The 17,056-nt window shown below is 37.8% G+C and overlaps 1 protein-coding gene across 1 annotated transcript in view; it reads left to right on the forward strand.

Moving 5' to 3' along the window:
* Nucleotides 1-17,056, forward strand: part of FAM185A (family with sequence similarity 185 member A) — a 40,817-nt gene that overhangs the window by 19,575 nt on the left and 4,186 nt on the right. The window contains exons 5-7 of the mRNA XM_042815781.1: nt 1,754-1,795; nt 9,664-9,759; nt 11,889-12,023. Coding sequence (XP_042671715.1) covers nt 1,754-1,795; nt 9,664-9,759; nt 11,889-12,023 — 273 coding nt within the window. The remainder of the gene's footprint in view (nt 1-1,753; nt 1,796-9,663; nt 9,760-11,888; nt 12,024-17,056) is intronic.

Here is a 17,056-nt window from a genome sequence, read left to right on the forward strand (position 1 = left end):
ATGCAATGTGACAATGTGTTTGTGATTGATATGATTTTGATTTCTAAACATTTAATGTTCTTCAAGGAACTGTTTAACAAAACAGAAGGGAGAAAGAAAACTGCAAAAACAAACAGCGGCAAATCCACAAGTCCTATATGAGTGCTATATTCAGATTGTGTGTAATCTCTGGGAGTTGCTGGCTGATGAAATGCTAGGGTTGTTTTGTAGATTGTATAAAAGTAAATACTAGTAATGATAAGATGGGGAGAAGGATGAGGTAATTATTGTGTGCTCTAAAAAAAAAAAAAAAAAAAAAAAAAAAAAGCAAAGTAAAAACCCAACAATGAAGCCAAGCCTCTTTCAAATCCACTGAAAAATTGTTATGTTTCAAATGTAATTTGCAGAACAGCTCAGTATTTTGTGCAGTATGTGCTTGAAACAATGAATTCGAGACTATTGATGATAGGATTCTTTTCTTGCTTTCAGTTCGTGGGCTGCTAAAGAAAACATTACAGATCATACAGTGGAATGCATTTTACCCTAATGACTATATAATTACTGTATGATTACAGAAGACAGGAGCAGAACTTGATCAGGATCTGGAAACTTCTGTGAATACTATGCCTTGTTAAATTAGACTAAATTAATGTGATCAGCTTTTCTTTTTATTTTGGTTTGTTATCCTTCTGGGTCAATGAGGGAGTAGGAAGAGTGAACTGTCACGGTTCAGTTTTTTCACTTAAAGCTTTTCTTCTGGTGCAGTACGCATGGCATAAATGGAAATATGAGAGCTTCTACCAACTTTTAGACTTTAACAGAAGAGCCACCCATGCTGTTATGAGGTACATCCCTCATCCTTCCACATATCTTGGTGCTTAATGTGGAAGGAATGTTTATTTTGAGATTTACTGATAACAAACCAGGGCCAGTTGAAAGTAAGCACTGGGAATAGGCTCCCCAGGGAGGTGGTTGAATCACCATCCCTGCATGTGTTTAAAAAGTGTTTGGATGTGGTGCTCAGGGGCATGATTTAGTGGAGGGCTGTTTCTTAGGGTAGTATGGTTAGGTTGTGGTTGGACTCGATGATCTTTAAGGTCTTTTTCAACCTGAGCAATTCTATGATTCTATAATGCAGGGTCAGTAAGAGACCATTCTGTGTCGTAGGCATTCTACACTCTTGTTTGATTTTCCAGTCTGCACAGTACACTCAGATCTCACTGAATTCAATGAAAAGCATTGTCAGTGGGTTGTTATATATGTAATAAGAGAAAGTTTGGAGGGAGTAGGTACAGTTCAGTGATTCTTTATGCAATTGTCTAGGAAACAACCTTTGAATATAAAGCAAAAATTCATGTGTTGGAGGATGAGGGACACATACATATTGACACACAGGAAAAGAAGGAGAATAGAAACTATTTTGTTATTCATCCTATTAAACTACTAAAATAATCTATAGTGTTGATGTGGGCGTCTGACCAACTTAAAAAAAAAAAAAAAAATGCAGAAAAATACTGTGCCTCTCTTCCTTTTTTGCTTTACTCAGACCAGTTTTTTTTCATCCAGGATAAGTTCTTTTTTTCCCATGTGTTAAGATTTTTTTGTTTGTAAAACAATAATATTGAAGCAATATAACTGGCTTATACTCTTGCTTTTATATGCAAAGCATATATCTCACTATGAGATCACATTATTTAATCTCTATTAAGATTTGAGAAGCCAGTCAAATAATCCACTTTTAATATTAAAATCTTATTTTTTCTTTCTTTAATAGGTAACACCAACCTTGAGACAAAAACAGGGAGTGTCACAGTAGGTACGTTATGTCTTCTCTCTAAGATAATTTTTCTCTCACTCTTTCCTTTTCAAATATGATTATTCACACAAAAAGAAAGTAGATAGTCTTATCTTCAAATTTTTCTGCCCTCATTCCTTTTATTTTCAAGAGCAGCATTCACTAGTGTGTATTTGAAAGATATTTTCCAAACTTGGCTCTAACAGCCTTTTGCAGGCAAGCCACTATACTCCCTGTGCTTTAGGCATTAGACTGAATCTAAGTATCTATAGATTAAGACTGGACAAAAGGGCATAAGAAAATATTAAGCGTGCGTCAAGAGTAATCATTTTGCCTTTAATCTAGCTCTGTCTTATGTTTGTTATCAGTGATTTGCTTTGTGTAATTTTCATATCATGTAACATTAATCATTGATGTATTGTGAGGTAGGAAAAAAGCTTGTGAGAGCCTAGTGATTCCAAACTATTACATTGATGACTCTCTCTCCCCTCAAGAAGTAGAAAGTTGGTCTTAAATTTCTTCTCAGTTAATAACTGTTACACCTTATCAGTTGCATTATGTTAAGAAACCGTGTGTGTGTGTGTATATATGTATATAGAATCTTATATAGATATATAGAACCTGATGTTCTGTATGTTGAGTTTCTCACTTTCTTGACCACTTTCTTGTTATTTCTCTGGTATTAAACTGAAATACAGAAGGTATAAATAAGACTAGTGATGGTTATTACAGTCATTTACTAAGCATCTTGCAGGACATGCTGTCCTGTTACAAGTCCTCTTATGTTTCTGAACAATCTATATTAATATTCCTGGAAAATGAATGCAGTACACATTCTCATGAGTTAGTCATTAAACCACAGAATTAAATCAAGCTTGCTAGTCTGTTTTTCCTTCTGTTAAATAAACTCATAGAATATGAAGACTGCTTAAAGGTTTCTTAACACAGGAGCTAATTTTTTCCACCAACAGATGATTATTTTCCCTTAATTAACCTGGTTCAGCTTAAACATTTAGAAGCTTTGTGATTGTTGAACTAATTTTATTTCTCAGATTTTATTTCTGGCTGATTACAGTTAATCTTTTCCTGAAGAGGATTATGCCTCTTAATTTTGTATGAACTTTTCTAAAGGCAAATGGCTTTTACGATTCAGTGTTTCAACTCTGAAAACTTGAAAATGTAAAATTTATTTGCTAGATTTTTGTACGTGAGGAATTAATGCCACAAGATAACTCTGACTGTCCAACAAACTGACATTTGCTGATAGAAATACAAAGAAATACTTGCATCTTCTGACATTCTCAGTTGGGTTTTCATATGTATATAATTATTTAATTCTCTGCAGTAATAATTCTATCAGATAACTGAAAAATACAACCCTTTATAGATCTTGAGGATGTACCCTTCTGGAAGGTTTATTTAATAGGCAAAGCACAGTTGAGAATGCTGTGTTTATTTTCGAACTATTCAAGGAAAAAAAACAACACAATTTTGAGGAATCTCTTGTATGCTCCTATATTGAAACAGCAAACCAATGTTGTCTTTCACTCTAATTTTTATTGTTGTTTTTAGACTAGTTTTATCCAGCTCATGTATTTTTTTTTTATTTTGGGATATTTGTGTAAATATATGTTTAAAGATTCTCTCCAAACTTCAGTGTAATTTTAAGTATCTAGCACGTGTTAGTGTTCTACACTGTTACTGTTAAAATATGAAAGTAGCGACAATGCCTTTTCCCATACCATGAGCTTTGTTAGTCACTAACTAAATTGTTTGCCAACCCTTCACTAGAAGCATTTTACTTCTAGCATGTTCTGGGGATTTTGGATGACTTAATTTGAAGCAACTGTTTTAAAGTCTACTGCATGTTACTACTTAAAATAACTATTAGAAATTTAAACGACAAAAAACAGTGGACAGCTTTTTTTTTTTTTTTTTTTTTTTTTTTTTTTTTTTTAAGAATTTTTTTGATCTTTTAAAACTCTTATTTGCGAAGTTCATAGAAAAACTGAGGTTGGAAGAGTCTTCAGGAAGTCAGGCACAGAATGGTGAGTGTTAGAAGGGTCCTCTGGAGGTTGTCTTGTCCAACCCAAGTGCTTCGAGCAGTGCTGGCTGTGAGGTTGCTCAGGGCTTTATCTTGTAGTTTCGAAGATCTCCGAGGATGCAGACTATACAGCTTCCCTGGGCAAACTGTTCCAGTATGTAATTGCCTTCAGGATGAAAAAGATTTTCCATACATCCAGATGAAATCCTTCATGTTTCAGCTTAAGCCTTTTGTCCCTTGTGTTCTCGTCATCTCCCATTCTGAGGACTGTCTTTGACATCTTCATTGCTTCCTCGTGGATAGTAGGGAGCTAACTGTCAGGTTCTGAAGCTGCCTGTTCTGTGGGCTGCATAAGCCCTCAGCCTCTCCTGACTGGGAAATACTTTAGACCCCAACTATCTGGTGTTCCTCCACTGAGTTCTCTCTAGTTGATTGATGTCTCTCCTTTATCAGGAGCCCTAAAACTAGATGCTGTGTTCTAGATGTGGCTAGCAAGTACTGAGTGAGTCCCTTCCCTTAGTATACTGGCTATGCTGCAGCTGATACTGTCAGGGTTACCATTGGCCTTCTTTTCTGCCAGGGTGCAAGGCTGACTTGTGTTCACTCCAGCTAAAACTTGTTTGTTCCTCAATGTTATTGTTATTGTCTGACTATGTATTCTCTACTCTGCTGCCAGACCAGATTTTCCTCTACCAGCTCAAAAAAATAAAGAGAAAATTCTTATGGTATTACTTTAACTCAGGGGAAATGGCTTACAGGTTTGATGGCAAATTGACACTGGTTTATAAACACCAGGAGCTTACTCTGGAAAGCAGGAATGTATATAAACATCCAAGAAATCCCTTATCTTTTTGTTTTTTCTCTTTTATGGATGTCAGTGTCCGTTGGCATTATTCTGCCAGCTTCTTTCTTCAGCAACCAATACTGGAAGACCAGAAGGCTTCAGTGACTTCCTATGGTAGACTCACTGTCTTAAATGACCTGAAACCTAGCAATTACAGCAAAGTTTCAATTTTCTTGAAAATATGCAGAGTATCTCCTTACTATTTCTGAATGATCCTCACATGAAAGTGAGCTGAAGTATCTAAGACTTCTGATTTAAGAATGTTCTCATAAGGTAGTTCTCTTCTCTAGCATTGAGGCAGAATACCAGAATCTTATTTTCAGAGGTCTTTGAATGTGAAAAACAGTGTTTGTTTGTTTGTTTTGGACAGCTGAAAAATTAAACAATAAACAGCTTATTTAGCAAGGTTGCATCTGATTATTTCTTTTTTCCCCTCTCCTTGAGCATTTGATTTTTAAAATGTACTCTATGGGAATTTTTAAATAAAAAGTCTGATTTCAGAATTCCATTGAGGCCATTTTTTTTGTACCATCCTACAGTAGTGTTCATATATACTTTAAAATACATATTTGTTAACCATGCACACCCTTGTGTCTCAGTGCTTCAGTTGATCTAGTCTTTGCCACCTACATGAAATGTGTTAATGTATTTGTCCTCATTTTAAGCAGCCTTTGTCTTCCAGTCTCCTATCTCAGATCTTGGTCTCAGAACTTGGCCTTGCCTCTGCTGATGGCAAATTCTTTTTCCTTTGTGCCCATGCTTTCCCCTACACCATCTTTTACAAAGAATCCTGCTCTCCGGAGAGAGAGACTGGAGTCAGCTGCATTTTCTCATCCCTCAGGTGCCAGGTTATTAAAAAATAAAAATAAAAATAAAAAATTAATAATAAAAAACTTAGTCTGCTGCGTGTTAATACTTACTGAGTTATTACCTCTGTTTTCTCTTTCCTCTTCCCTTTCTTTATGTCCTGTTGAACGTAGAGTGTGTTTTGGACAGAGCTTATGTATTGGAGAAAACAGTTAATGGTTTTGAGAATACAGTAAAAGTAGGTGTTGTCTGGGTGTAGTGTCATTTTCCTTGCAGCTTAGAAAACCACAATTTTTTTTCTTTTGGATGTGTTCAAACACTAAGCCATGCTGATGATGCTGTGATGATTCATTGCTTCTTACGTAATGACAATGAAAATTCCCAATATTGTTACAATATTAACTTTTAGATACCTAGTGTATTGGAAGCAATATATTTTTTAGAACTTTTAATGAGAGATTATGTATTTGCAGAATGTACATCTTGCAACAGTTGTCAATACCCATACCTTTATAGGTGAAAAATGAAGTATACACACTTCATGGAATCATAGAGTGGCTTGGGTTGGAAGGGACAAAGTCAAAGATCACTTAGTTCCAACCTCCCTACCACGGGCAGGATTAACGTCTACCAGATCAGGCTCCTCAGGAACCCATCAAACCTGGCCTTGGGCACCTCCAGGGATGGGGCACCCACTCCTGTGGGCAGCTGTGCCAGTGCCTCACTGCCCTCTGAGTGAAGAATTTCTTCCTAACATCCAAACTAAACCTCTCCTCTTTCACTTTAAATCCATTCCCCCTTGTCCTATTGCTTCACCCACAAAGGGATGCTTTTGTTCCAGTGCAGAGTTAACTAGTCTGAATTGCAGGCAGGAAAAATAAAACTAGGCATCCAAGTATGATCCAGTTCTGGTAACCTCTAACGTGCAATATTTTCCCTCATACAGATACAATGTCTGAAAGCTTTTCATAATTGCCACAAATGGAAAAACAATTGATATATATATATATTTAATTGCTTTCTTCCCTCATGAGTTTGGATATTCTGAAAGATCCTACCTGACCTACATTAGGTCAGAGGCTTATCAAGATGAAGTCATACTTGACACATTGTATTGTGGTGCAGGATGGAAGAGTGCAGTTATTTTCTTTTTTTTGCCAGCAGAACAGGTTATTCACAACAGACTATGGCCTTTAAAAGCAATGGTTACAGTTATAAAATCTGTGTGGAAATTAGGGGTTGAAAAATGTTCTGGACAGCTTTGTTAGCAACAGATTTGTCTCCATTTGCTGTTGTTATAAATGTAGCATAGCTGATGTTTACTACAACAGAGTTATTTTTCTTAAAGCTTAAAAACTAACTTTTTGTAGTAGCAGTAGTAAATTCTTAAATAGTTGAGGTTGCTCAAGAGTAATCATCTGTTCTTTTTGCAGAACAATTCATCCTTGTATTTCCTCTTGAACTGTCAGTCCCTAGGAAACTGAATTTTAAAGTATGCTCCTTTTCTTGTTTTTACTCCTGTTATTTGCATTAAAACCCAGTTAATGATGGATGTATACTTACACGTAAAAACTAATTGTCTCACTTCTGTTGTGTCTGAATTGTGAACTGTATATTGTCTCTATTAACTATTCTGTCCTTCTAGATTCTCTTATTTAATGTAAGGTAATTTTTCTTGTTAAAATCTTGATTTATTTGAATTCACCTATTTGAGTTGTAGAACTTTGTCATCTCTGTTTTTAACCCCTTTTCCTGTTCTGCCATCTTCCTGCTTCCCACTTATTTACATATAGAGATGCAAACCTTAAGCAGCATTAAAAAAGATGGGCTTTGTAGAAGTCATGGGCAACTTTACGTCTTTCAGTGTCTGATTTGATGTCCATAAAACTTTTTCTATCAATCACATTTGGTTGTTCGCCTAAAACATGTTTCCTATTGTTTCTGTTGATCTCTTTAAAGTTCCATCAGCTAGCTGTGCTGCCCAGACTGCGAGCAGCTCCCCCTGGAGTAGCTGTTTCCCATCACAACAGGATGGTGCTTCTTTACAGAGCAAAGAACTAATAATATGCTTTGTTTAAAAAAGAAGAATTAGAGATTGGATATTTCCTGTATCTGTTGACAACAAACTCTGTCAGGGATATATGGATCATAGAATCACAGGATGGCCTGGGTTGAAAAGGACCACCACGATCATCCAATTTCACCCCCCCTGCTGTGTGCAGGGTCGCCAACCACCAGACCAGGCTGCCCAGAGCCACATCCAGCCTGGCCTTGAATGCCTCCAGGGATAAGGCATCCACAACCTCCTTGGGCAACCTGTTCCAGTGCATCACCATCCTCTGTGTGAAAAACCTCCTCCAACTATCTAACCTACATCTCCCATCTTAGTTTAAAACCATTCTTCCTTATCCTATTGCTATTCACCCTTGTACTCATGGATATTCAGTGATAGGCTGTTACTACATTTGATTGCAAAAAGTAAAATAGTTTTTTATGGGAAAATGTCTATCTGCTGGTACCAGTTTTTTTTATTAGAAGTTTGACTCATGTAAACATTAACTGTTTCCCTGTGACTGTCATTTTCAAACTTAAATATTACAAACTTTAAAAAAGTTACCAAGAAAATGCTTAATTGTGACCTACCCAAGCAAAATCTCTTATCCACTTAATTAATTTCGGGTAACAAAGAGTTTATTTGTTCTTTCAGAGCTGGAACAGTATTCCTTTTACATACAATCCACTGCATGGGAAAAACATTCACAGCCAGTTCCAGCTGTTACAGGTTTCTTGTTGGCCAAAGATGGTGTCAGTTTCTCAGCTGTCTAAATCAGGATTGCCCACTTTTTTGTTGCTTTTCCCTCCAAAGAACTCACTTCTAGCTGAGGGATAATAATCCCTTTCCATGTTTTCTTGTAATACACTGATCTTCCACATCTGCTCCAGATGTGAGATTGAGGCATTAATGGTGGACATCTTTGTTGTGATTAATTGAGTTCCCCAGTGAATATTTTCACTTTTGAAATGACAAATTTTAGTCAGGTTTGATTTTGTTGTTTTAGCTACCTCTGAAAACATGACTGTGCTTCTTGTTCTGTTATTTACTTAGTGGAAACTAAGGAAAATATTCTTCTTCTGTGTTTCAAGATAGTTTTGGTTAATATTTTCACTTCCAGCAGTCTTCCTAATTTGCTCACTTAAATTATGTGATTTTTCTTCACACTTCTCCAGAGTTGCTTTGTAATTCTTTTGCAATTTTTATCAGCAGTAGGTCTGTTTGGTAGCTCAAAAGTGAACTCTGTAATATTGTGGAAAACTGTGTGTAAATCCAATTGGAATAGATTGCACATTGTTTGTATACCTGAGAAGTAGCCTTTAATAAATGTTTTCTGTTTGAGAATAGGGCTTTTGAGAAAGTTCTGCTTTCATAAATGGCAGCTAGTGAGCTATAGAAGAAAGTGTGTGCCTATTTATTCCGGGGCAAAGAATGAATGTTGTTTTCTTATGCGTGTTAAATTGCAGCAGTTACTTCAGAAATTCTTCTGTCACCACATTGCAACGCACAACTGCTGGTCCTTGGCTTATGGTATTTTTGTGGGTAAAGCTGCCCTGCCCAGAGTGGTTTTTAGTGCAGTTTTTTAGTGGACAACTAAAATAGTTCAGATAGTCCATACAAATATGAACTTATCCTTGTATTAGGAGGTGGACATGCTTATAATTCTGGTTTGGAAAGAGAAGTTTTGATCAGAAGCCTGTTTTTCTCAGCAAAGTCTGACATTCAGTGCTTCAAAGGAGTCTTTTACGTGGTTAGATAGCAACAGAATAAAGGGGAATGGTTTTAAACTGAAAGGGAAGATTTCAGTTTGATGTTGAGAGGAAATTCTTTACTCAAGGGCTGTGGGTGCCCCATCCCTGCAGGCACTCAGGGCCGGGTTGGACAGGGCCCTGAGCAGCTGAGCTGTTGGGGGGCAGCCAGCCCGCAGCAGGGGGTGGGGATGTGTGGGCATTAAGGACCCTTCCAACCCAAGTCTTTTTATGAGGATTCATTAAATTAACAGCGAATATTAAACATACAGGAATTTATGAAGTTAGTTCAAAGGGCAAAAATAAGATTATTGCAAATTTTTTTCTAAAAGTGAACAGTAGCACCTTTCTAAATGTACACAAATCCTTTCATTGTTTTTTTTTCTTTTGTAGATTCATCAGATGGAAGTCTAAAAGCTTCTACACTTCATGGGGCAATAGATGTTTATGTCAGTCAATTAAGAGAAGTGGATCTGAAATCCCAGAAAGGTTAGAAAACTGCAGCACGTTTTTTTTTGTTTTTTTTTTTAATGGCAATTTATGATATAAAATAAAGAAGATTAGGGTTGTTGGTTTTTTTTTTTTTTTGTCTATTTAAAATGATTATTACATGATTTTTGGTAATTTGTGTTCTTTTTTACCTCATGGTTAAAAAACGTATATAGATACTTAAAATGCAGTAAACTCAACAAGGTACAATGATGCTTTAAAACGGATTACAGGTTTTTTTTTTTCTTTTTTTTTTTTTTTACTTCTTTAAATACTTTTTCTTGGTGATCTATTCAGTAGAATTCTGCAGAGTTGACTTGGGTTATCTTTGTCTTGAATACAGCGTAATCCATGCTGCTGGTATATATTACATGCATATTCACTGATGACCAACATACACTGACATTTCTTTTCCCTGCTTTTTGTTGATGAAATGTTCTGTTATTGAATCAGGAAGGCAGAACAATAAATGTGAGAGTGCCCTCCACCATTCTTCCTGGCTTTCTTCCCCTCCTGTCTACTCACTGTAACTTTGCACACTCCTAGAGTTTATCATTTTTGCCATTCAGAAGAGATGATGTTGTGAATAACTAAGCACTAAAGATATCTTGTTAGCCCTAACTTTGCAAAACAAGCGAAGAAATCCAAAACTACAGCACTCTTTATGTTAACATGATGTCAGACAGTTTTAAATGAATGTGGTATTTGGTAGTTTCCTCTGCTAATCTGAGAGATAATCTTATGCCCTATTACATGTAGCAGTTAATCACAAGGGAAATAATGAAAAAAACGGATTAGAATCATTTATGCCATTCTTCTTTATATGCCGTTCTGGCTTCATTGGTCTGAGTAAATTTATTTTTATATTATATCTGAGTTGCATTTTGAATCACTAAGTCATGTCTCTTTGATTTAGTAGCAAAGAAAAGTGTATTTAACAAAAGCTAGTTAATGTTATTTTGGAAACACTGCCTGATGGCTCTTCTGGCAGCACAGTTTAGTTAAGGCAGAGTTGATAAAGTTCTGTTTTCATTTACTATGTAACTTTGGAGTAACTGCTGACAGCTGCCGAGTAGAAAATGTCCTATTTGTGATAAACGAGTTGCATGTGTTGGATTTTATGAGTCACGTCACTGAGCTGCTCCCAGAGGGGAGGACCAAGGAAAAGACTTTTTCCTCTTTTATCCTATTGCTTTTGTGCATCCAGCAAAATTTAGGCCTAAAGTCTTGGCAGTTATTTTTTCTTCAGGAGTGTGACAGGCAATGGATTTGTGCAAATGTAAACTGCATAGCTTGGGTTGCTTTCACGCTGCTACGCAGCTATTACATCAGTTTTGTAACTGTGATCTGCTTCAGCTTTTTGAATGTAATTAAAGAAAGTGTGAAAATGTCTTATTTTTTTCCAAAGTGAATGTTAGAGCTGGGTAGAAACTAAGGAGTATGTATGTAGAATGCGTATTTTGATTATTGCTAGTTTTAGTATTTTAGTGTGCAGTGTGCAGCTTCCAAACATTGCAATTGAATAATTCCAAATATGATGAACATTGGCAGGTTGGTGGCCCAGTATTTGCATTCAATCTGCTGCACAGAAGCACTTATTTAGAGGAAAAAGGATTCCTACATATAGACCCTTTTTTTTTTTTTTTTTTTTTTTGCCAGCATTAACAGTACACAAGCAGGATCCCATCACTGCAGAGGAGCAGTTCTTCTCTAACATTCTTGTGTTGTGCTGCGTGCAGTAGCTGGATTACTCATTAAATCAAACCTTGTGTCCATGCTCAGGAGTGCAAATACACAACTGTAAGATGAAACCAGAGTCATAATACTTGTGTCACTTGTTTTATTTGCTTCCTTAGGCCTCCCTTGCAATAACGTCCTCTAGCAAGAGCTGTTTCTGGTAATGTATGGCAGTGTGAATTCTCATGCTGCCTGAAGAAATACTGCGGTTCTATTTTAAATGTGACGTACAGTATTCTGATTATGAGAAATGAAGTTATCTTTATTAATCTCATGACAGAAAAAAAGAGGTTACAGTGTCTGAAGGACTGTTTGCCTCAAATTTGCTGTATAATGGCCTGTTTCATGCTTTGATCTCAATGTTAATCTAAGCTTTCATTTAAATCTGTCAGGTTCTATAACAGTCAAGGTACCTGCCTCTCTCAAAGCCTACTTAGAGTTGTCTGGAAGAAAAGTGGATGTGAGCTCAGAGATCGAGTTAAAAGAGACACGGCGTGCCTCCAAAGATGATCACGTAACTTTAAGCGGTAAGGCTTACTAAGCTTGGCTACCATTAAACGTCTGTCTGGCATCAGTCAAAGACATCCACATTTTCTTATGAGCTTGTTGCTCTTGGCCTCTTCTTGTTTCATCTGTTTCAGATTTCAGATATTTGCTTGTGCCATTGAACTCTCCTTGTTTCTAGGTGGCTCTTTCATTTTGTTCGGTAAATGATTGTGAATGCAAACAACTGCTTTTTTAACATCTTAGATGTTAAACTCACTCTCAACATTATTCCATTGAATTTGTGGGATGTAAGCCAGGGCTTTGTTGCCTTAAGCAAACTCATGTAATAAATTGCCAGAGACTATCAATTAAAAATACACTGAAAAGTTTTCTCTGCATAGGTAGGAGGATGAATTAAAAGGTATGTTTATAAATGTACAGTATGAATGTTAAACAGGGTGGGGTAGTTTGAGAAGTGATGGGTGGGAGGTGGCTGGGAACAGAAGTTGAAATACAGAATAAAGGATCCGTGAAAAGGTGTCTGCGGTTACTGGGAACATTCTTCTAACAGACTTAAAATTGCATTTGGGAATCCCAACTCTTATTGATTCCTGCGTTAGAAAGCAGTTACACTTTTCATTGTCTGGGTGTGTACGTCTCCTCTTCTCCAGACATGTCCATCTCCAAGTTGAGGCTCTTACTGTTACCAATTACTCAGTTTGCTCAAGAGGCAATGCTAATATAATGTGTTGAAGGCTCCAGCTTTGTTTTTGAAAGCATTATGTCAGTGTGATCTGATACAGTAACAGACGGGTGAGGCTCTGAGTTTTCTTTTGTTTGAAAACTAAGAAAATCTTTTCAAAATTTCTTTTCCTCTCCCATGTAAAGTAATAACTCCTGAGTTCTCACAGGTAAGAAATGTTAGAAATGTATGTTAATAGTACGTAACCTGCTTGTGCTCTTGAAATGTATGAACATATCTCCTCCTGCACTGAACAGTAATGTGCTTCTAAATTTGTTACTGATTATTAAATATAATTTTTTTAAAACCTTGTTTAAAACTCCTCAGTAACTTGTGGAAGGGCCCTTGATTCCAACAAGGCTCTAGGTGGTGAAGCGCCTCAGCAGCAGAGCAATGCATTTCCTTGTTGCTAATCATCCTCCTACTCTGGCAGCATTAAAGATAAAATTACTGTTTCAGCTATACACAGCTCAAAGGCTTCTCTGGTTTTGCAGTCCACTCAGTGTTTTTGTAGTGCCATCAACACTGAAGCAGAAGCAATTTTTCAGCCTACCATACCGTATCTAAACGATTCTGGCAGGTTAGCTCCAATTAGTTAATTCTCAGATATTTGTATCCCAAAGCCACAGAAATAATCAGGAATTACGCAGAGGCAGCAGCATTTGGCCACTGCTCACTGATTGCTTTCAAAGAGGAGTTGCACAAGAAGTCTATAAAATGTACGTATAAGTTTGTCAGAATACAGGTAAATGGAAAACAGACCCTGGAACAGATTTTCTGCAGGGTATAGTGCTGGGCTGAAGTGACTCATCTTCATCTGCCCTACACTGGGCATTTAGCTTTCTTAAATATTTTCTTATGTATCCAATGATTTTTAGCAGATTTATTCTGCCCTTTTCTTCTCTGTAAAAGGCACCAAACCTAAAGGAAGATGAATTAATTGGTTTTGAGGTATGCTTGGTTCCTTTTCTTATTCCTTTGAAAATTGTACTTTCTGTTTCTTTGACAAGCCAGTAATGTTCCTTTGACATGGCAAGGGGGAGGCTTCCTGCTTCTCGTCATAGGGATGCTGCGTTCTTTCTGCAGCCAAGCACCTGTCTTCTCATTCCCAACAATCTCTTTACTGTGTCCAGTTCTGGGCTCCCCAGTACAAAAAAGACGGGAATCTCTTGGAAAGAGTCCAGCGGAGGGACACAAAGATGGTGAAGGGCCTGGAGCATCTCTCCTATGAGGAAAGGCTGAGTGAGCTGGGTCTGTTCAGCCTTGAGAAAAGGAGACTGAGAGGGGACCTGATCCAGGTCTATAAATATCTAAGGTGTGGGGGGCAGAATGGCGAGGCCGGACTCTTCAGTGGTGAGTGGAGACAGGACAAGGGGAAATGGCCGGAAACTGCAGCATAGGAAGTTCTGCACCAATGTGCGCAAGAACTTCTTTACAGTGAGGTGACGGAGCACTGGAACAGGCTGCCCAGGGAGGTGGTGGAGTCTCCTTCTCTGGAGATGTTCAAGACCTGCCTGGATGCCTACCTGTGCGACCTGCTGTAGGGAACCTGCTTTGGCAGGGGGGTTGGACTCGATGATCTCTGGAGGTCCCTTCCAACCCCTACAATTCTGTGATTCTGTGATTCTTTTAGAAGCTGATATTTGAGAATTTTCTTTTAAGTGTAGATTCTCAAATAATTAAAAGGGATTTAATGCTGTTTCTATATCATGAAAACATTGTTTATTGTTGAAGTTTTAGGTACAGAGATGACGGATGTCTTTCTGCTGCAACTAAAGAAGTACAAATGGGGAAGGGAGAGGAGTTTTGCCAACTAGAGAAAAAAAAACCCAAAAACTTCAAGAGGCATGGCAGCTCTGAGCTCAGAGATTAATTTAAAAATAGATGTATTTTCAGAAACCAGCCAGTTTTCATGTGGATGAGATGGGAACTGGCTGCTTTCAGGAAGCTGTTCTTGACTCTGGGAGTGTTGTGTGAGATATGAGAGAGGAGGTTTTCCAGTGAGAACTCTGCGACTTGAGTAAATATGCACCTGGGTTGTCACCTGCACTATGTGACACAGCCTTCCCTCCTGCTCTTAGGGCAGGTATGACCCATGTCCTCATCTTGCTTCAAGGCTCCTGCTTCCACAGGAGTGAGGAAGGTGGCACAGTAAGGCTGTGTGAGCAATCACATCCAGGATTTTGCAAGGCAGCTGAGGAAAAATGATGTGGATTTCATCAAAGCAGAAGGATAAAAGAAGCGAGCACTTCAGATGCAGAGTGATGAAACTATCAAAAGGTTTTCTCTTTCAGAAGAGTAAGGGACTTGCTTACAAAGCTGGCATGCTTGTCAGGGAAGGGATGGAACCAGGGAACATGCCGGGTATTTTATTCCTCAGAGTAATTTGCGGGAATAAGGATCTGTTTCCATTGCCATCAGTAGGCACTCTTGTAGTATGGTACAATGAAAGTTATAAAAACAGATTTTTCATGCTAAGTACTGGTCCAACTTCCATCTGTGAAAGCATTTCTTTTCCTGCCTCGTTTGAGAATGTTTAAGTAAATCCAGTAATTTACAATAATAATCATGTCAAGACTTTTTTTTTTCCTTCACACAGCAAAGAGGGTAGGAAAAGAGGATGTCCTTGTCAAGTAGGCTCTGTAGCTTCTTGCACCTCATAGCCCTTCCTGCAGATGTGTGTGCCTTCCCCATTTCTCCAGGCTTGCTTTTATCCAGGAATCAGCTTGTCTAAGAAGCCTGTAGAGACCATGAACAGCATCCGGAACTACATATGGTAACGGGAGAGGTACCAGTAATTGATTCTGTAATTTAAGAAGATAAGGTAATTAGGAGACTCTCAAGCCAAAGAGGCTACAAACATGTTAAATTAACTGATCAACATTCAAATAATCCTGATTTGTTTACATTTTAAGCCGTTTTTCCAGTATATCATTTTTACGTTTGAAGTGTGGAGGTAGGAACATATGCATTCCTAAGATGAGGAGTATTTGAGTAAACAGGAAGCAATAATGTTATGCAGTTGAAAAAACACAAAACCACCCAAACATAATAGTATATTAACAGGACTGTTCTGTAAAACTCAAAATAATCCTTTGGCTTTACTTGGCATTAGTAATACTTTGCTGGAATGTGTTCAGTTTCGAGTAGTCCACTTCAAAAAGGATATGAGGAACCGTAGGGAATCCTAAAGAGAGCATAAGCTCAGAGGTCAAAAACATCATTTATGGGAGGGAGATTTAAAAAGAAAAAAAAAAGTGCTATTTTCTTCTTAAGAAAAGGAATCTGAGGGAAGATGCACTTCTCTACTATGTCAGAAATTGCTGCAGAGATGAAACAAAATGTCCTCTGTCCACTGGTGATGGAACTAGAAATTATGATTTGATTTTACAGTAAGAAAGGTTAGCTAAATAGCAGGATAAACTTTTCAGTAGTAACTAATGGTCTGGAGAGGTCACAGTACTTGCGCTGTAGCAGGTTTTGAAGAAGGACCTAGGCAAGCATGTCAGATTAAAATACATTGGAGACTGCTTTCATCTCTACTTCCTCTTCTTCCAAGCTGATGTGGCCATCTGCTCCCCACAACTTCAAAGTAATTGCAGGGAAGGTTATGAAGCATGTGTGTGGATGAATCTGGGGAGTAAATGAATGCAGCTATTGACATGCTTACATTGCAAGCTTATGTTTTGACAATTTAAGTTTCCTGGAAAAAAAGTCTTGCAGTCATTCCTTGATGGTGTCAATTTCCAAATCAAATAGTCTGGAATATAATCCATCTTTTACAACATGTAAATCTTCTGTCTCTCAGTGGTGCCAGTGACTCATCTGATTCCAGATCTTTCTCTCCCCCGGCCCAGTCCTAGTGCCAAGCTGATATCCAGCAGCAACCTTTGACATGGTGCCATCCATCTACTTGGAGCTGAGTGAGCTTTTAACTTTGGTGGTCAGTTGCTCAATCTGGCTTTCAGCACCAAGTGTCTTTGGTCCAAGTCCCACAGTGTCACAGGTGCTCCTCAGTGGCTGTGGATGTTTGTATTTACATGTTACCACATCCCACTGTTACTTCCTCAAGCTGACAAGCCAGTCCCTTCATACTTTTCTGTTATTTTACTAATAACAAACATATTCTTTGTGAATGCTTATCTTCTCTCAAGTCAAGAAGCATATCTGCTCCCTTATTTTAGCCAACATGACAACAGTTGCAAGAGTTCAGAGGATGTAGTTTGGGGTCTAATCTCATCAGTCTACAGCACTAACACCTTGCTGAGCCTTATCTGAAGGCTGCTTCTCTGAGCCATGTCACCTGTTGACCATGCACAAGAGTAACCAGGA

This window comes from Centrocercus urophasianus, unplaced genomic scaffold (assembly GCF_019232065.1).
Source record: "Centrocercus urophasianus isolate 14NV4802_14NV808 unplaced genomic scaffold, USGS_Curo_1.0 seq_15, whole genome shotgun sequence".
Classification (NCBI taxonomy): domain Eukaryota; kingdom Metazoa; phylum Chordata; class Aves; order Galliformes; family Phasianidae; genus Centrocercus; species Centrocercus urophasianus.